Source organism: Felis catus, chromosome B1 (assembly GCF_018350175.1).
Source record: "Felis catus isolate Fca126 chromosome B1, F.catus_Fca126_mat1.0, whole genome shotgun sequence".
NCBI classification, from domain to species: domain Eukaryota; kingdom Metazoa; phylum Chordata; class Mammalia; order Carnivora; family Felidae; genus Felis; species Felis catus.
This window is the reverse complement of record NC_058371.1, coordinates 43462411-43484244: the sequence shown is the minus strand read 5'-3', so window position 1 is coordinate 43484244 and position 21834 is coordinate 43462411. Positions and strand designations below refer to the sequence as shown.

The 21834-nt window shown below is 36.1% G+C and overlaps 1 protein-coding gene across 18 annotated transcripts in view; it reads left to right on the top strand.

The window, feature by feature from the left end:
- The window catches only part of ADAM32 (ADAM metallopeptidase domain 32), a 177254-nt gene that overhangs the window by 78310 nt on the left and 77110 nt on the right, over positions 1-21834 (top strand). For all 18 annotated transcript variants that reach the window (XM_045055536.1, XM_019828535.3, XM_019828534.3 and 15 more), the window contains 2 exons: positions 1815-1907; positions 3140-3335. In XM_045055536.1, coding sequence (XP_044911471.1) covers positions 1815-1907; positions 3140-3335 — 289 coding nt within the window. The remainder of the gene's footprint in view (positions 1-1814; positions 1908-3139; positions 3336-21834) is intronic.

Below are 21834 nucleotides of genomic sequence, written 5' to 3'. Positions count from 1 at the left end.
AAATCTCTAGATAAAGTTGGGAAGAACTGACATCTTGACATATTGAGAAAATAACAGTGGTTTTCATCAGAGTTTTATTCCTCATGCAAATCCTATAAAATTTTGTTACAACTATTCACAAATACTTCACCATTTGGGTGCTAATATAAATGGCATTGTGTTTTTTAATTGAAATTCCCATTTTTCATTGTTCATATTACAGGAAAACAGTTTATTTTTTACATTAACTTTGTATCCAGAAATCCTTCTTTAATAACTTATTAGTCACAGGAGATTTTTGTTTTTGTTGCTTTTTGGTAATTTATTTGGGATTTTCTTTACATAGTCAATCACATAATTTATGGAAAAAATAGGGGTTTTTTTCTTTCTTTTCAACCTTTATATTTTGTATTTCATTTTCTTATCTTATTGCACTAGCTGGGACTTCCAGTGAGATATTGAAGGGAGTGGTGACAGGTAGCATCCCTGCCCCATTCCTGATCTCAGGGGGGAAGCTAATGGTTTCTCACCATATATATGATGTTAGCTGTAGGTTTTCTCTAAATGTTCACTACCAAACTTAGGAAGTTCTCTCTTCCTGGTTTGTCATATTTTGTATAACTCATTAAGTGAATTTGGGTTTTGTCAAATGCTTTTTTTATATCAGTTGTTTTAGTCATGTGATTTTTTTTCTTCATTCTGTTGATATGATGGGTTGTATGTACTGATGCTTGAATGATGAACCAGCTTTGTATACTTGCAATAAATTCCAGTTGGTTGGCATGTATAATTCTTTTCATACATTGTTGGATTCTATTGCCTAACTTTTTGTTGAATATTTTTGAATTTATGTTTATTAGAGATATTGGTCTATAATTTTCCTTTCTTGTAATGTCTCTGAGTTTGGTATTAGAGTAATACTGGCCTCATAGAATAAATTAGGAAGTGTCACGTATTAATTTTGTGAGAGTTTTGTGTGGGGTGAAGGCAGTATGAGTATCTCCTGGATTTTGTCCTAGTTGCTTCTTCTCTTGGCTAATTTTAATTTGTATCATTTCCATATAATAAGCCATAATTGTGAGTTAACAGCTTTCAGTGAGTTCTGTGAGTCCTTCTGGTAAATTATCAAACCTGAGAGTGGTTTTGGAAATCCACTGAACTTGTATTTGTTTGGTGTAAGAAGTGAGGAGTTTTGGAGACTGTTCTAACTTTGCAGTAGGCCTAAACTCTACACACCTTTTCTCCCCCAGGATTACTGAGGTATGATTAACAGATAAAAATTGTATTTTTTAAGGTGTTCAACATGATGGTTTTGATATATGTATACCTTCTGAAATGATTACTGCAATCAGACTAATTAGTATATCCATTACCATTTTTTGTATATGTTGAGAACAATTGATCTATCCTCTTAGCAAATTTCAAGCATATAACATAATATTATAGTCATCATGCTATACAGTAGCATGAAAATTTATACTTTTTGAACAATATCTCCCCTTTCCCCCCATCTTCCAGACACTATTTACCACCATTCTACTCTCTATTACTATTCTCTAATTTCTGAAAAAAGTTATTTCATACATTTTTTCCTAGTTTTCTAGTTGATTGAGAGTTTCTGGGGTACTAGTGCTCTGTTCTGACCTGACGTGAAAGTCTTATTTTAGTATTTTATTTGTTTAGAGATGCAAAACTATAAATGTTGACAGCATTCATATTCGTCCCCAAAACTGAAAAAATAAGCCCAGTGAATATAATTCTTGCAAAAGTTTATATTATTATCATGATGTATTTTTACTTGTGTATTCTACTAATTCTACTTATTCTACTAATAGCAATGTGGAAAGTCTAGCTGTTGTAATTTTCGAACTTGTACACTGAAATCAGGAGCACGGTGTGGTCATGGATTATGCTGCAAGAACTGTCAAGTAAGATTTAAGTTTATTAATATCTTCCAAGTATATAATGAATCATGCCTTAGATACCTTAGTACATTTAGACCTATGGCAGTAAGTAAAAATAAGTGAACTTTTTGAAACTAATATTACACTTTATGTTAACTAACTGGAATTTGAATAAAGGGTTAAAAATAAATGAACTTTCAAATAAAAAGATACTAAATTCAGAATCAGATTTCTGATTTTGTGAACCTTAGTTGGGTATTCAGGTTTCCTTCTTATGGCCATTATTTTGCCATAATATTTATGTTGATGTTCTTAAGCCTTGATTGAGAGCTACCATAAAATTATTCAATATAGATCTCCATTAAAAGGGACTTTTAATTTATTCTATCCAATATTTATATTTTTATAAGTAAAAATATTGTTACTAGTTGTGATAGGTAGCTCTAGGTATGTAACTGAAAGACACAGCAGTTTCCCATAAATATATAAATAATGAAACTCAGTAGAAGTAGCATTTTCCAAATGCTACATTAGCACAAAGTTTAAACTGCAAACTTAACCATTTATTGAAAGATCATTTGATTTAAAGATCACACACTAGTTTATATGTAGAAGATGTTGATTCTTGTCCTGTGTTTTCCTTATTAGCTCCTCCAATATATTTATAACAAATTTGTCATATGAGAATTCGTCTATTACCTACTATGGGTTCTGCATTCTTGATTATCCTTGACTGATGCAGTTTTATGTTATTTTTTTCTAGAATCTTATCATGTGGTTACATTCTTACCTCTGTGATCTTTTTAGTGTCAACTTGAAGTCATGAATTAAGATGTATGAAATAGATGCCCATTTAAGAGTGTTTCAGAATTCTGTATTTGAAAGTGTTAATTACCTATAGGATAATTCAAGAGAAAGATTAATTATTTAATTAATATAATTAATTTTGGGGTGCCTGGGTGGCTCAGTTGGTTAAGCATCTGACTCTTTATTTGGGGTCAGGTCATGATCTCACAGTTCGTGGTTTCAAACCCTGTGTAGCACTCTGTACTGGTGGTGTGGAGCCTGCTTGGGATTCTTTCTCTCCCTCTCTGTCTGTGCCTCCTTTGCTCATGTTGTTTCTAAAAATAAATAAACATGAAAAAATTAAAAAAATATATAACTAATTTTGAAATAGAACAGTTTTGAAATAAATATTGATAAACACAACAATCTTAAATGTAATGTTTTATTTTTTGTATTTTAATTTATATTAGATTGAAAGACAAGGTGTTGAATGTAGGAAAGCAAGACATCATGAATGTGATATTGCTGAGTTTTGTAATGGAAGCTCACCAGAATGTCAACCTGATATGACTATACACAATGGACATGTATGTAAACAAAAATATGTGTGTTATGACGGAGTCTGCCAGGATACAGATGCACGGTGTGAGGTCACATTTGGAAAAGGTAATATTGTTTTGTAACGTCTACATAGTTCATCCTTAATATTTTTATTAACATTTTCAAGACAATTGGCAAATATATAATTATACATGCATATTATATTTATATATAGTTATAATATATGTACATATACATTTTATAATTCTGTATTACATATATGTATGTATAATTTAAATTCTATATGTTTAAATTATTTATTCAGTTTAACATCTACATTTTTATTTTTTCAAACTTTATTAAGATATAACTGACAAAGATACATATTTAAGGTATATGAGTTGATGTTTTGCTAAAATAATTTTATGAAATAATTTTGAAATAATTTTGTGAAATAATTGCCACAATCAAGGTACTTAACGTATTAGTTATGTCTATATGCTGAGAAATGAAATTGCTTCATCATAATATAGTTCATTTTTAATTTTTGAGGAGTCTGTATATAGTTTTCCATAACTGCTGTACCAACTTCATTCCCAACAACAATGTACAAAGGCTCCCCTTTTTCCACTTGCCAGCACTTGTAATTTTTTTTCTTTTTTATAATACCTGTCTAAAAGGTGTGAGTTGTGGTTTTGATTTACATTTTTCTGATGATTAGTGATGTTGAGGACCTTTTCATATATCTGATGGTCATTTGTATGTCTTCTTTTGAGAAATGTCTATTTAGGTCTTTTGCTCTTTTTACATCTCTGTTTGTTTTTGCAATTAAGTTGTATGAGTTATCACATATTTTGTAGATTAACTTTATCAGCTACATGGTTTGAAACTATTTCTCCTGCAAGTCTCATTTTCACTCTCTTGAGTGTTTTCTTTATTAAGAAGTTTTTAGTTGGATGCAGTTCCACTTGTCTACTTTTGTTTTTGCTGCCTGTGCTCCCTTGTCATATCTAAAATACTATTTTCTAGACCAATGGTCAGGAGCTTTTCCCATTTTCTTCTAGTAGTTTTACGGTTTCAGGTCTTAAGTATAAGTCCATCCAGACCCTCATCCCCAGTCTGCAGCTTTATTGAGATATAATTGACATATAACATTGTGTCATTTTAAAGTGTATACCATGTTGATTTGATATGCTTATAATTGCAAAACGATTACCACCATATTGTTAGCTAACATCTGCGACATGTCACATAATTACCATTTCCTTTTTGTAGTGAGAACATTAAAATCTTCTCTTCTAATTACTTTCAAGTATATAATACAGCATTAAGTATAAACATCATGTTGTTCATTAGATCCCCGGAACTTATTCATCTTATAGCTAGAAATTTGTCCCCTTTGACAAACATCTCTCCCTTTCCCCCATCTCCCAGCTTGTAGTAATCACAACTGTACTCTCCATTTCTATGAGTTCAGTTTTTTTAAGTGATTTCGCATGTAAGTAATATTATAGAGCATTTGTCTTTCCTTGCCTGACTTATTTCCCATAGCATAATGCCCACAAGTTTATCCATTTGGTGAAGATGGCTTCTTCCTCATGACTGAATAAAATTTCATTTTATATAAATACTATATTTTCTTTACCTATCCATCATTGACAGACACTTAGATTATTTCCATATCTTGCCTATTGTGAATAATGCTGATATAAATATGAGTGTGCAGATACCTATTCAAAATCCTGTTTTCATTTCCTTTGGACATGAACTGGATTAGAAATGGGTTGCTGGATCATATTGTAGTTCTACTTTTAACTTGTTGAGGAACCTATGTACTGCCTAATCATGGTGGTTGTACCAATTTACCTTTTCACCAACAGTGCATAAGTGTTTCATTTTCCCCACATCTTCACCAACATTTGTTATTTCTTGAGTTTTTGATGAGAGCCATTCTAATAGATGTAAGGAGTTATCTCATTGTGGATTTGGTTTCCATTTCTCTGATATTAGTGATATATTGAGTATATTTCATGTACCTGTTGGCTATTTTTATGTCTTTGAAAATTATTGTATTCCTTTGTTCTTAAATTTTAAATCAAATTGCTTGAGTTTTTGCTATTGAGGTTTATGAGTTCTTTATATATTTTTGAAATTTCCCATACCCGATACATGATTTGCAGATATTCTCTCCCATCCCATAGATTGTCTTCATTTTTTGATTGTTTCTTTTGGTATGCAGGAGCCTTTTAGTTTGATGAAGTCCCACTTATTATTTTTTACTTTTGTTGCTTGTGCTTTGGTATCTTATGTAAAAAGTCATTGCCGAAAATAATGTCCATGTCAATGCTTTTTCCCTATGTTATTTTCTAGAATTTTTATGGTGTCAGTTCTTACATTTAAATCTTTATTTCAAGTTAATTTTTGTGAGTTGTGTCAGCTAGGGGTTTAATTCTTTTGCATATGAATATTGTGTTTTTCCCAGTGTCATTTATGGAATAGATTCTCCTTTCCCCATTGAGTATTCTTGGCTCCCTCATCCAATATTAGTTGAGCATATACATAGAGTTTGGTTCTAGGCTCTCTGTTTTGTTCCATTAGTCTGTGTCTATTCTTATACCAGTACCATACTGTTAAAATTATTACAGCTTTGGAGTATAAGTGAAATCAGGAATTGTGTTCCTCTAGTTTTATTTTGTCTCAGGATTGCCTTGGCTTCTCAAAATCCCTGTGGGTCCATACAAATTTTAGGATTTTTTTTCTATTTCTATGAAAAATGCCATTGGAATTTTGATATAAATTGCATTGGAACTATAGATGGTATTGGGTAGTATTGACATTTTAACACTATTAATTTGTCTGATTCATGAACACAGGATAGCTTTCCTTTGTATCTTACTAGATTTTTTCATGAAAGTCTTGTAGTTTTCAGAGTACAGACCTCAAACTTACTTGGTTAAATTTATTTTAAAGTATTTTATTGATTTTGATGTTGGTGAGAATGGTATTGTTATCTTTATTTCTTTTTCAGCTGTTTTGTTGTTAGTGTATAGAAATTCAAATGATTTCTATATGTTGATTTTGTAACCTGAAAATTTATCGAATTTATTAGTTCTAACACCTTTTTGATGGGGTCTTTAGGACTTTCTCTATATAAGATTATATTTTCTGCAAAGACAGTTTTACTTCTTCCTTTTCAGTTTGGATGCCCTTTTATTTTTCTTCCCTGACAGCTCTCACTATGACTTCTAGTACTATTTTGAGTAGGAGTGGTATGAATGAGCACCTTTGTCTTTTTCCTGATCTTAGGGGAAAAGCTTTCAACCTTTCCAATTGTGTCTGATGCTGGCTGTGGTTTATTATATGTGGCATTTATTGTGTTAAGGTATGTTCCTTCTGTACTCAATTTGTTGATTATTTTTTATCATGAAAGGATGTTGTATTTTGTTAAATGCTTTTTCTATATTTATTAAGAGGATTTTGTGATCTTTTATCGTTCATTCTGTTAATGTGGTGTATTACATTTATTGATATGCATATGTTGAACTATCTTTGCATTCCAGAGATAAATACCATTTGAGTATGGTGTTTGGTACCTTTTTAAAAAATATAATTTATTGTCAAATTGTCTTACATACAATACCCAGTGCTTATCCCAACAGGTGTCCTCCTCAATGCCCATCATCCACTTTCCCATCTGCCCTACCCCCCACCAACTCAGTTTTTTTCTCTATATTTAAGAGTATCTTATGGTTTGCCTCCCTCCCTCTCTTTTTATAACTTTTTCCCCCTTTCTCTTTCCCCATGGTCTTCTCTGAAGTTTCTAAAGATCCACATATGAGTGAAAACACATGATATCTGTCTTTCTCTGACTATTTCACTTAGCATAATACCCTCCAGTTCCATCATGTTGCTGCAATGGCATGATTTTATTCTTTCTCATTACTAAGTACTATTCCATTGTATATATGAACCACATCTTCCTTATCCATTCATCAGTTGATGGACATTTAGGCTCTTTCCATAATTTGGCTATAATTGAAACCACTGCTATAAACGTTGGGGTACATGTGCCCCTATACATTAGCACTCATGTATCCCTTGGGTAAATTGGCTAGCTAGCAGTGTTATTGCTGGGTCATAGGGTAGTTCTATTTTTAATTTTTTGAGGAATTTCCACACTGTTTTCCAGAGCGGCTGCACCAGTTTGCATTCCCACCAACAGTGTAAGAGGGTTCCTGTTTCTCCACATCCTCACCAGCATCTGTTGTTTCGGAGTTGTTCATTTTAGCCACTCTGACTGGTGTGAGGTGGTATCTCAGTGTGGTTTTGATTTGTATTTCCCTGATGATGAGTGACATCGAGCATCATTTCATATGTCTGTTGGCCATCTGGATGTCTTCTTTGGAAAAGTGTCTATTCATGTCTTCTGCCCATTTCTTCACTGGATTATTTGTTTTTTGGATGTTGATTTTGATAAATTCTTTATAGATTGTGGATACTAGCCCTTTATCTGATATGTCATTTGCAAATACCTTTTCCCATTCCGTTGGTTTCCTTTTAGTTTTGTTGATTGTTTCCTTTGTAGTGCAGAAGTTCTTTATCTTGATGAGGTCCCAATAGTTCACTTTTGCCTTTAATTCCCTTGCCTTTGGAGATGTGTCAAGTAAGAAATTGCTGCGGCTAAGGTCAAAGAGGTTTTTTCCTGCTTTCTCCTCTAGGGTTTTGATGGTTTCCTTGTCTCACATTCAGGTCTTTCATCCATTTTGAGTTTATTTTTTGTGTATGGTGTAAGAAAGTGGTCTAGTTTCATTATTCTGCATGTTGCTGTCCAGTTGTCCCATCATCATCTTTATTCCATTGCATATTCTTTCCTGCTTTTTTGCTAAAGAGACTGTCTTTGATCCATTGGATACTCTTTCCTGCTTTGTCAAAGATTAGTTGTCTATACATTTGTGGATCTATTTCTGGTTCTCTATTATATTTCATTGGTCTATGTGTCTGTTTTTGTGCCAGTACCATAATGTTTTGATGATTACAGCTTTGTAGTAGAGGCTAAAGTCTGGGTTTGTGATGCCTCCTGCTTTGGTTTTCTTCTTCAGTATTACTTTGGCTATTTGGGGTCTTTTGTTGTTTCATACAGATTTTAGGATTGCTTGTTCTAGCTTTGAGAAGAATGCTGGTGCAATTTTTATTGGGATTTCATTGAGTGTGTAGATTACTTTGGATAGTATTGACATTTTAACTATTTATTCTTCCAATCCATGAGCATGGAATGCTTTTCCATTTATTTGTGTCATCTTCAATTTCCTTCATAAGCTTTCTGTAGTTTTCAGCATACAGATCTTTTACATCTTTGGTTAGGTTTATTCCTAGGTATTTTATGGTTCTTGGTGCAGTTGTGAATGGGATCAGTTTCTTTATTTCTCTTTCTGTTCTTTCATTATTGGTGTATAAAAATACAACTGATTTTTGTACATTGATTTTGTACCCTGTGACTTTGCTGAATTCATGTATCAGTTCTAGCAGTCTTTTGGTGGAGTCTGTCAGGTTTTCTGTGTAGAGTATCATGTCGTCTGCAAAAAGTGAAAGTTTGACTTCTTCTTTGCCAATTTGGATGCCTCTTATTTCATTTTGTTGTTTGATTGCTGATGCTAGGACTTCCAACACTATGTTAAACAACAGTGGTGAGAGTGGACATCCCTGTCATGTTCCTGATCTCAGGGGGAAAACTCTCAGTTTTTCCCAATTGAGGATATTAGCTGTGGACTTTTCATATATGGCTTTTATGATGTTTAAGTATGTTCTTTGTATCCCGACTTTCTTGAGGGTTTTTATTAAGAAAGGGTGCTATATTTTGTCAAATGCTTTTTCTGCATCTATTGACAGGATCATATGGTTCTTATCCTTTCTTTTGATGTATCACATTGATTGATTTGTGAATATTGAACCAGCCCAGGAATCCCATTTGGTCATGGTGAATAATTCTTTTTGTATGTTGTTGAATTTAATTTGCTAGTATCTTATTGAGAATTTTTGCATCCATGTTCATCAGGGATATTGGCCTGTGGTTCTCCTTTTTTGTGGGGTCCCTGTCTGGTTTGAGAATCAAGGTAGTGCTGGCTTCATAGTATGATTACGGAAGTTTTCTTCCATTTTTATTTTTTGGACCAGCTTGAGAAGGATAGATATTAACTATGCTTTAAATGTCTGGTAGAATTCCCCAGGGAAACCATCTAGTCCTGGACTCTTATTTGTTGGGAGATTTTTGATAACTGATTCAATTTCTTTACTAGTTATGGGTCTGTTCAAATTTTCTATTTCTTCCCCTTTGAGTTTTGGTAGTGTGTGGGTGATTAGGAATTTGTCCTTTCTTCCAGGTTGTCCAGTTTGTTGGCATATAATTTTTCATAGTATTCTCTGATAATTGCTTATATTTCAAGGGATTAGTTGTAATAAATCCATTTTCATTCATGATTTTATCTATTTGGGTCCTCTGAGAAGCCTGGCTAGAAGTTTATCAATTTTGTTTATTTTTTCAAAAAACCAACTCTTGGTTTCATTGATCTGTTCTACTGTTTTGTTTTTTGTTTTTTGTTTTTTGGTTTTTTTTTTTTGGATTCTATATTGCTTATTTCTGCTCTGGTCTTTATTATTTCTCTTCTTCTGCTGGCTTTGGGGTTTCTTTGTTGTTCTGCTTGTAGTTCCTTTAGGTGTGTTGTTAGATTCTGTATTTCGGATCTTTCTTGTGTCTTGACATAGGTCTGGATTGCAATGCATTTTCCTCTTAGGACTGCCTTTACTGCATCCCAAAGGGTTTGGATTGTTGTGTTTTCATTTTCGTTTGTTTCCATATATTTTTTGATTTCTTCTTTAATTGCATGGTTGACCCATTTGTTCTTTAGTAGGATGTTCTTTAACACTCATGCATTTGGAGGTTTTTCAGACTTTTTCCTGTGGTTGATTTCAAGTTTCATAGCATTCTGATCTGAAAGTGTGCATGGTATGGTCTCAGTTCTTTTATATTTATTGAGGGATGTTTTGTGACCCAGTATGTGATCTATCTTGGAGAATGTTCCATGTGCATTCTAGATGAATGCTTATTCTGCTGCTTTGGGATGAAAAGTTCAATATATATGTCTGTTAAGTCCATCTGGTTCAGTGTATCATTCAGGGCCATTGTTTCTTTATTGACTTTCTGTCTAGATGATCTGTCCATTGTTGTAAGTGGAATATTAAAGTCCCCTGTAATTACCACATTCTTACCTATAAGATCACTTATGTTTGTGATTAATTGTTTTATATATTTGGGTGCTTCAAAATTGTTAGCTCTTCTTGATGGATAGACCCCATAATTACTGTAAAATGCCCTTCTTCATCTCTTGTTACAGCCTTTAGTTTAAAATCTAGTTATCTTATAGAAGTATGGCCACTCCAGCTTTCTTTTGACTTCCAGTAGCATGATAGATGGTTCTCAATCCCCTCACTTTCATTCTGAAAGTGTCCTCAGGTCTAAAATGGGTCTCTTGTAGACAGAAAATAAATGAGTCTTATTTTTTAATCCATTCTGATACACTATATTTTTTTATTGGAGCATTGAGTCCATTTACATTGTGTTATTATTGAAAGACATGGGTTTAGAGTCATTGTGTTATCTGTAGGTTTCATGCTTGTAGTGATGTCTCTTGTCCTTTGTGGTCCTTGCAACATTTCACTCACAGAGTCCCTCTTAGGATCTCTTGTAGGGCTGGTTTAGTGGTGATAAATTCCTTCAGTTTTTGTTGGTTTGGGAAAGCCTTTATGTCTCCTTCTATTCTGAATGACAGGCTTGCTGGATAAAGGACTTTTGGCTGCATATTTTTCCTGTTCATCACATTGAAGATTTCCTGCCATTCCTTTCTGGCCTGCCACGTTTCGGTAGATAGGTCTGCTACTTCCCGTATGTGTCTACCCTTGCATGTTAAGGCGCGTTTATCCCTAGTTGCTTTCAAAATTCTCTCTTTATCTTTGTATTTTGCCAGTTTCACTATGATATGTCGTCCAGAAGATCAATTCAAGTTACATCTGAAGGGAGTTCTCTGTGCCTCCTGGATTTCAATGTCCATTTCCTTCCCCATATTGGGGAAGTTCCCAGCTATGATTTGTTCAAGTATATTTTGGCCTTTTCTCTCTCTTTTCTTCTTCTGGAATTCCTATGATATGGATATTGTTCTGTTTCATTGAATCACTTTGTTCTCTAATTCTCCCCTCATGATCCAGATTTAAAAAATTTTTTTCTCAGCTTCCTCTTTTTCCATAATTTTATCTTCTATTTCACCTATTCTCCCCTCTTCCTCTTCAATCCTCACTGTGACCACCTCCATTTTATTTTGCACCTCATTTATAACATTTTTAATTCATCATTACTATTTTTATTTCCTTGATCTCTGCTGCAATAGATTCTCACTGTCTTCTATGCTTTTTTTCAAGCCCAGAGATTAATCTTATGACTATTATTCTAAATTCTTGTTCAGTTATATTGTTTATATCTGTTTTGGTCAATTCTTTAGCTGTCATTTTTTCCTGGAATTTCTTTTGAGGAGAATTCTTCCATTTTTTCATTTTGGCTAGTTTTCTGTCCCTTACGTGTTTTATTTATTTATTTATTTAAAAAATTTTTTTACATTTATTTATTTTTGATAGAGAGAGACAGAACACAAGTGGGGGAGGGGCAGAGAGAGGAGGAGACACAGAATCCGAAGCAGGCTCCAGGCTCTGAGCTGTCAGCACAGAGCCTGATGCAGGGCTCAAACCCATAAACCACGAGATCATGATCTGAGCTGAAGTTGGATGCTTAACCGACTGAGCCACCCAGGTGCCCCTGTCTCTTACGTGTTTTAAAAGCTTGTTATATGCCCTGTACCTGCGAGCACTACTATATTAAAGAGGGGTCATACACTGTCCTGGGCCTGGACCTTCAGGAGGTATTTTTTTGAGAGTGTTACTTGCTCTCTATTGTTGTGACTTTGGTTATTTTATCTCCCTACGTGTAGTGATGTTTGGACCCTCTACCAGGTGTGCTTTGATTTATTCATTGAAGTAACCCTGAAAAAGAAAATAAACAGACAAACAAACAAAAAACAAACAAAACAAAAACACTCAAACACACAAACAAAAACCAAATAAACAACCAGAAACACCAGCTACAAGTAAACAAGAGGGTGGAGGTGTTGCTGATGAAAGAGGCCTTATCCCATACAAAGAGAGAAATGACAGCGGTGGGGAAAAAAGAAAGAATAAAAATTGACTAGAGAAACTATATGGCTTAATCCAGAGAGAGAGAAAGGAAAATAAGAAGGAGGTGGGGAAAAAGGAAAGTAAAATAAAGTTATCCAGACAGAGAAATTATACAGCTTAATCTAGAGAGAGAGAACAGAGAATAAAGATGGCGGTGTGGAACATGTAACAAGAGGATGGATTAAATATGTCTGCTTAAAGAAACCCACAGCCAGACTAGAGGAGAGAAGAGATAAGAATGAGACAAGGAAGGAAGAATGAATCTATATAATAAAAACTGTCAGAATTAAATCAGCAGTGCTGATCTGGAGCAGGGGCGGTCTGGTTCATCAGCATCTATTCTGCTCCAGTAGATTCGCAGTTACAAGGCGCAGAGGGGCGTGGTTTGGTGTAGGCGCGTCCCGCCTCCACTGTGGGCCCCTCAGAAGGGGCCCTGTGGGCCCTGAGACCCCACCTCAGTGGTGGTGGGGAGAAAAATGGCAATCCCCCAGTCTCTCCTCCACGGATTTGGTGTCCCACGCCACTCTGTTTGAGCCATCCTTACTGTGCCACAGGCACAAAGGAGGCGGTTTGTCTCACTCTGCCAACTTGTGTGCCCTGGCACTTGGTTGGGATTTAAACTCTTGCTCCGCATACCCCTGTATTGGGGAAGTGCCACTCTGCACCACCTGATATGTGGCCCCTAGCTGGTGGTTACAGGCAGGCTTTGTCCTGTCCCACAGCACTCCAGGGAGGGGACTGCTTTCTCCTAGTGTGGACTGTGCCCCTGACCTAGCCACCGAGCCCCAGGCTGGCTCCCTTTCTCCCCAGGTGCGTGATCAGGGCAGCTGGCCCCAGTCCAGAGAAAGCCCCTCATTTAGAGACTGGATCTTTCTCCATCCCAGTCTGAGATTTTTCTCTTGTCCAGATATAGTCCTATGCTGCCCAGCTTCTCTTTCTCTTCCCTTTGTCTTTCTGCAGAAAGGGATCCCTCCCCTCCCTTCGTTTTCTCTCTCCCAGTTCACAATCACACACCTATGGCCCATTAGGTTGTCCCAGTGGGTTCCTGGAAGCACGACTGCCTGTTTTCCTCCCAGACTCTTGGGGCTCAAAGTTCTTTGGCTTCAACATTTCTTTGTTTGAGAGACAAGGGAAGTTTGGATCACCCTACTTCTCCACCATGTTCTTGTGTTTGGTTCTTTAATGTTCTGTTGAATTCAGTTTGGCAATATTTTGTTGAGAATTTTTACATCTATATTCACGAGAGATGTTGGTCTGTAGTTATTGTTTTTTTCATGTTTATTTATTTATTTTGAGATGCAGCACATAAGCAATGGAGGGGCAGAGAGAGGGAGAGAGAGAGAATCCTAAGAAGGCTCTGTGCTGTCAGCATAGAGCCTGATGCAGGGGTCAGACTCATGTACCATGAGATCATGACCTGAGCCAAAATCAAGAGATGGCCACTTAACTGACTGAATGTCACCCAGGCGCCCAAGGTCTGTAGTTTTCTTTTCTTGTAGTGTTCTCATTTGGCTTTGGTATCAAGATAAAGCTGGCCTCATACAATGAGTGTGGAAATTTTCTCTCATTTTCAGTTTTTTGGAAAAGTTTGAGAATGATTGGCATTAATTATTCTTTAAGTATTTGGTATAATCCACCAAGGAAACCATATGATTTGGGCTTTTCTGTGTTGGGAAGTTTTTGATTACTAATTTTCTCCCATTACTTATTATTGGTTGGTTCTAATTTTGTATTTTTTTGTGATTTAGTATTGGTTGGTTATGTTTCCAGGAACTTATCCATTTTTTCTAGGTTATCCAACTTGTCGGCATATAATTGTTCTTAATAGTCACTGATGATCCTTCGCATGCTTATGATATCAATTATAATGTCTCTTTAATTATGATTATTTATTTGAATCTTCTTTTTTTCTTAGTCTAGCTATATATTTGTCAATTTTGAGTGTCTTTTCAAGAAACCAACTCTTATTTTGTTAATCTTTTTGTTTTTCTCATCCTTATTTAACTTATTTCTGCTCTGATCTTTGTTATTTCTTTCCAACTTCTGATTTGGAGTTTGTTCTTTTCTTTTTCCTTGAGGTGTAGAGAATTAGGTTGTTTGTTTGAGACCTTTCTTTTTTATTATATGGAGGTGTTTATTGCTATAAACTTCCTTCTTACAACTGCTTTGCAGAATTCCATAGATTTTGATATGTTGTTCTTCCATTTTCATTTGTTTCAGGATATTTTTTTTTATTTCATGTTTGATTTCTTCTTTGATCCACTGGTTGTTTCAGAGAATGTCCTCTAATTTCCACATATTGGTGAGTTTTCCACCTTTCCTTCTATTATTAATTTTTAGTTTCATACCATTGTTGTTTAAAAAGATACTTTGTATGATTTCAGTCTTCTTAAATTGCTAAGACTTGTTTTATGATGAATCATATGATCTATCCTGGAGAATGTTCTATGCACACTTGAGAAGAATGTGTATTCTGCTGCTGATGAATGAAATAACTCTGTATGTGTCTGTTACACACATTTGGTCCTAAGTCTGGTCCTAGTTCAGCTTGTCCTTGTTGATTTTCTGTCTGGATATCTATCCATTGTAGAAAGTGGAATATTTTTTTATTATTTTTTAAAGATTTTTTAAAATGTTTATTTATTTTTGAGAGAGAGAAAATGTTCAAGCAGGGGAGGGACAGAGAGAGAGGGAGACACAGAATCGCAAGCAGGCTGTAGGCTCTGAGCTGTCAGTGCAGAGCCCGACATGGGACATGAACCCACAAACTGTGAGATAATGACTTGTGCTGAAGTTGGTTGTTTAACCAACTGAGCTACCCAGGCACCCCAGAAAGTGGAATATTTAATGTATTGTTGTCTGTTTCTCCCTTCAGTTTTGTTAGTGTTTGCTTATGATATTTAGGTACTCCAATGTTGGGTGCATATATATTTATGATTGTTGTATCTTCTTGATGAATTGACTGCCTTTTCGTGGTATAATGACCTTTTTTTTTTCTTGTTGCCATTTTGGCTTAAAGTCAATTTTGTTTGATATAAGTGTAGCTATCTCTGCTTGCTTGTTTTCCACTTGCATGGAAAATCTTTTTCCTTTCCTTTATGTTTGCTTATGTGTGTCCTTACAGATGAAGTGATTCTTTTATGGGCAGCATATACTTGTTTTTTTTTTACCTGTTCAGCAATTCTGTGTCTTTTGATTAGAAAATTTAGTCCATTTGCATTTGAGTAATTATGGATAGGTAAGGACTTACTAATTCTATCTTGTTAGTTGTTATTTTCCTATTTTGTAGTTTCCTTGTTTCTTCCTCTCTTAATGTCTTCCTTTGTGAATTTGTGATTTTTCATAGTGGTGTGCTTTGGTTCCCTTCTCTTTATCATTTGTGAGTCTACTGCAGGTTTTGTTTATGGTTACCATAAGATTTACATGAATATATGTATAACAGCTTATTTTATGCTGATAGCAATTTTGATATTATAAAACCCTACCCATTTCTCCCCTCCTGTTATGTTTATGATGTCACACTTTACATCGTTTTGTAGTGTGTATCCACTAAAAAATTACTGCAGCTATTTCTTTTTAATACATTTTTCCTTTAACCTTTATAGTAGAGTTAACATACCACCATATTACAGTTATAGAGTATTATGAATTTGACTGTATCCTTGCCTTTACAAGTGTGTTGTATATTTTCATTTGTGTTCATGTTACTGATTAGCTTTTTTTCATTTCAGCTCAATAAACTCCTTTTAGCATTTCTTCTAAGGAAGATTTAGTGTTGATCAATTCCCTTAGCTTTTGTTTATTAGGGACAGTCTTTATCTCACCTTAATTTCTGAAGGACAACTTTGCTGGGTAAAACTGGTTACCAGTTTCTTTCTTTCAGAACTTTGAATATATCTTTCCATTCTCTCCTGACTTGCAAGATCTCTGCTGAGAAATCTACTGACAGCCCTTTAGGGGGGAGGGTCCCTTTTAGGAGAGACAATATTTTTCTCTCACCACTTTCTCTTGTTTTTAATTTCACATAGTTTTATAATGTGTTTTTTTTTATTATAATGTGTCTTTATTAAGTGTCTTAGAGAAGATTATTTTGGATTGAAATTTTGAGGTGATCTATTAACTTCGTAAACTTGAATGTCCAAATCTCTACTCAGGTTTGAGATGTTCTCAGCCATTATTTCTTTAAGTAAGACTTCTACTTTTTTCTCCCTCTCTTGTCTTTCTGGGACTTCAATGATGCATATACATCATTTCTCTCAGTGGTGTCCTATAAGTCACATAGGCTTTCTTTGTTCCCTTTCATTCTTTTTCTATTAGTTTCCCTGATTGGATAATTTCAGTTGATCTGTCTTCTAGCTTACTGATTCTTCTGCTTGGTCAGTTCTACTGTTAAACTATGCTATTGAATTCTTCAGTTTAGTCATTGTATTATTCAGCTCCAAAAATTTCTGATTGGTTCTTAGGTTTTCTATTTGTTGAGCCACTCATTTTGTTCTTGTATGGTTTTTTGATTTTATTAAATTGTTAATCTGTACTTTCATGTTCTCTTGTGGCTCATCTTTAGAACAATTATTTTGAATTATTGGTTAGAAAGTTCCTGGATATTTATTTGTGAGAAGCCATTTACTGGAGGTTTACTGTATTCTTTGGGTAGCATCATGTTTCCCTGCTTTTCATGATCCCTGTAGCTTTGTGTAGCTATCTACTCATGAAGAAACAGTCACCTCTTCCAGACTGACTTTGATAAGGGAAGACTTTCACCTATGGGTGGGGGGACTCTGAAGTAGGTGGTGACCCTGAGGCTAGTGGTGCAGTGCACCCAATTTAGGCATGTGTTGGTGGCACTTGGTCTGTGGGGTGTGGTATCTCTTTGGCTTAGGCCATTGGGGTCCACGACATTGACATTGTGTAGTCAGACAGTCTGAAAGTGACTGCTGGGGCTCTTGGAGTCCTCAGCAAAAACTCCAGGTCCACTGGCTAAAGACTAGGTACAGGCAGTGATGATGACTAGAGGTGGTTGAGTGCACAACCCTTGGCTGCAGAGGTCTTTTCCAGGTGCCTGTGTAGGGGTAGGGGTTGGTTGGATACACACTTACAGTGATGGGGGCCAGGGAAAGCAGCAAGTGCTGAGGCCAATTATAGGCTCACTGGCAGCTGTCAGGTCACTGGCTGTTGGTATACTCTACCATAGCTGCACCCTCTTAGGCATACACACTGCATTAGAGGCTGATGACAGTCTTTAGGCCACTTGTATGCAGGTGCATTGTGGAGGGGCTAGCTCCAGGTAGGCCCTGAGGTGCAGACCATTAACTAAAGATGGGGCCTAGTGCAAGCCTAAAAATAGCTGGTGAGGCCCTGGCTATTAGTATGTTCCTCTGTAGCTGAACACCCTCATTCTGGATGAACACACTGCATCTGGTGGCAGATGTCAGGTCAGCAGTGTCCAAGTGCACAGTTGTAGGGGTAGCCCAAGCATATATATGGGGGTGGGGTCTGCTGGGCTGGGTGGGGAGGTTTAGGATGGTGTCTTGCACTGCACAACCATAGAGGCCTAGGCTGACTATAAATGTAGTTCCTGGGCTCTGGCATGGGTTGGTGTGGAGGTAATGGGACGAACTCAAGTAGCTGGCTTCAGCAATCATGAATACCTGTGTGATGAAACGTTGTGAAATCTGCAGGTAATCTGCAGCAATTGTGTGGGCCATTAGTTTCATCAGCAGTGAAACTTCTGGTTTTGTCTATAAAATAGGTCACCGGGGACCATGATTCCTTCCACTGTATGGCTATTACTAGTAATCCCCAGTTTTCTTCCTGTTTCTAGCTGCTCAGTTTTGCCAGTCAGAGTGCAGTAAAACCAAAGCAGGACCTTTGTGCAGCTTCCTGGAAGGCTGGAAGTACTGGTCACTCACCAACTTTTTCCTTTCTTTGCCGGGGAAACTCTTTCTGCCAAGAAAGTTCCCTTTTGATCAGCTTGGGGATGGGCCACACAGACAAAATGAAGCTATCTTTTGTCTCTCTTCTTGTGTGATTACTTTCAGGTTTTTTGTACTACTTTTTTAGAGGGACTCTAAAGCTCTCCCAGAACTGTTTTTATTCGTGGATAGCTATCTAATTGTTGACATTTGTGGGCAAATGAGAAGGCTGTTGTCCCTTATGTTGCCATTTTGGTCGGGTTATTCTTAAGTCACGTTTTAAGTTTTTAATCCATTTTGAGTTGATCTTTGTGTATGATGTCAGACAGATGTCCAATTTCAATCTTCTCTCTTTTCTTTTTGATAACTCTGGCTAGGAGTTTATCAATTATGTTTATTCTTTCAAAATAAAAAACCCAGCTCTTAGTTTCATTCATTTGTTCTATTCTTTTTTTTTTTTTTTTTGATTCTATATTGTTTATTTCTGCTCTAATCTTTATATTTCCCTTCTTCTGCTGGCTTTGGGCTTTATTTGCTGCTTCTTTTCTAGCTCCTTTAGGTGTAAGGTTAGGTTTTGTATTTGGGACCTTTCTTGCTTCTTCAGATAGGCCTGAATTGCAATAGAATTGTGACTTGAAAATATGCATGGTATGATCTCAATCTTTTTGTACTTATTCAGGGCTGTTTTGTGACCCACTATGTGATACGTCCTGGAGAAAGTTTCATGTGCACTCAAGAAGAATGTGTATTTTGTTGCTTTAGGATAAAATTTTCTGAATATATCTGTTAAGTCCATCCGGTCCAGTGTGTCATTCTAAGCCATTGTTTATTTACTAATTTTTCTGCTTGGATGATCTATTCATTGCTATCAGTTGGGGTGTGAAAGTCCCTACTATTATGGTATTATTATAAATGAGTTTATTTATGTTTGTTTTTAATTGATTTCTATATTTGGGTTCTTTTAAGTTGGGGGCATAATTTATTTACAACTGTTAGGTCTTAGACTCCTTAATTATGATATAATGGTGTTCTTCATCTCTTGTTAAAGTCTGTGGTTTAAAAATCTAGTTTCTCTGATATACATATGTCTACTCTGGGTTTCTTTTGATATGTACCAGCATGATAGATGGCTCTCCATCCCCTCACTTTTAATCTGCAGGATGTTTAGGTCTGAGATGAGTCTCTTCTAGGCAGCATATAGATGGATCTTGTTTTTTTTTTTTTTTTTTTTAATCCATTCTGATACCCTATGTCTTTTGATTGGAGCAGTTAGTCCATTTACATTCAGAGTGATTATTTAAAGATATGAACTTAGTACCTTTTTTTTTTACTTATAAAGTTGGTATTTCTGGTGATGTCTTCTGGCTTTTTGTAGGCTTTGTTGCTTTGGTCTTTTTTTTTCCTCCACTTAGAGAGTCCCTCTTAAAATTTCTTGCTGGGCTGGTTTGGTGGTCACAAACTCCTTTAGTATTTGTTTGTCTGAGAAACTATTTCTCCTTCTATTCTGAATGACAGCCTTTATGGATAAAGCATTCTTGGCTACATATTTTTCCCATTCAACACACTAACTATTTCCTGCTACTCCCTTCTGGCCTGCCAAGTTTCAGTGGACAAGTCTGCTGCTAACCTTATGTGTCTACCCTTTAGGTTAAGGAACTTTTGCCCCTGGCTGTTTTCAGGACTCTCTCTTTATGTTTGTAGTTTGCAGATTTCACTATAATATGTCATAGTGTTGACCTGTTTTTGTTGAGTTTGAGGGGAGTTAGTTTTCTGTGGCTATTGGACTTCAATGCCTATTTACTTCTCCAGATTAGGGAAGTTCTCAGCTATAATTTGTTTGAATAAAACTTCTGCCCCCTTTTCCTGCTCTTCTTCTTCTGGAACTCCCATGATATGGATATCGTTTCATTTTTATGGGAACAGTAAATTATCTCAGTCTCCTCTCATGATCTAATAGTTTCCTTTCCATATTCTTTTCAGCTTCAATATTTTCTATAATTTTATCTTCTATATCACCTATTCTCTCCTCTGCTTCTTCAATTCTTGTTGGGATTGTATCCAGTGGGTTTTACATCTCAGTTATAGCATTTTTATTTCAGCCTGACTCATTTTTCTGACTTTGATGTCTGCAGCATGAGTTTCTCTGGTGTCTTTTATCCTCTTTTCAAGCCCGGTTAGTGGTATTATGTGGTGCTATGACTGTTCTAAATTCTTTTTTTTTTTTTTGAGAGAGACAGAGACAGCATGAGTGGGGGAGAGGCAGTGAAGGGGAGAGAAAGAATCCCAAGCAGGCTCTGCACGGCCAACACAGAGCCTGATGAGGGACTTGAACCCATAAGACCATGATGAAATCATGACCTGAGCTGAAACCAAGTGTGAACGCTTAACCAGCTGAGCCACAGGTGCCCCCTAAATTATTGTTCAGATATATTGCTTATATCTGTTTTGATCAAGTCCCTGGTTGTGATTTCTTGTTGACCTCTTTTGGGGGAAAGAATTCCTCTGTCTTGTCATTTTGGCTGTTTCTGTCTTTGGCATGTTTTAAAAACGTGTTGTGTTTCCTGTACCTGAGATGTAGTGGTAAATTAAAAAGGGCTCATACATTGTTCAGGGCCTGGTACTTCAGGAAGTGTTTCTGGTGCACACTGTGTGCACTCTGTTGTTGCATTTTTATAGCTCTTTCCCACTAGTCAGTCCTCTGCAGAGCTCCTCTTGATTGCAGTGTGAAGTGTTTGTGGACATTTAATTAAGTGTGCTTTAATTTGTTTTTAAAAATAAGTTGTAAAAAGGTGGAAAAAAACCCCGGCTGCAAAAAAAAAAAAAAAAAGGAAAAGAAAGGGAACAGCAACAACAACAAAACAGAATAAAAAAACTATAAGCCTGATTTAAAAGAAAAAGAAATGAAGAAAAAACGAGGAAAGAAAAGGAAAAAAAAATAAAAAGGCCTCATCCAAAGGAAAAAAGAAAGAGAGAGAGAAAATGAAATGAAAAACAAACAAGAAACTATGAGCCTGATTTCTGAAGAAAAAGATGAAAGAAAAAAAGTGAGCCTGGATCTATTTCCACCAGAACTGCAGGTATCATTTTGAAGCACTTGATTTTTTAGTACAGTTGTTGCATGAGGGGTGCTGGCTGTGCTCGTCTTCTGGAGGAGGGGTCCACTGCGTTGGCTCAGAGTCAATCTTGCTCCAGTGAACAAGCACTTGCTGAGTATGGGTGGGGTTTTGGGGGGGTTGGTGTAAATGGATTCCACCTCCACCGGGTGCAGCTGTGTTGCTCTCTGAATTCCCACTGTGTTGGTGTTGGGGGAGAGTGTTGACACCCCAATATCTTGTCCCGGGACAAGGGATTTCACAACCCCTGCTCTTTAGGCAGCCCTCAGAGAATAGTGAGGGCAGTCTTTTCACCCTGCGTCTCAACTCTCCTGAATTTTTTTTCTC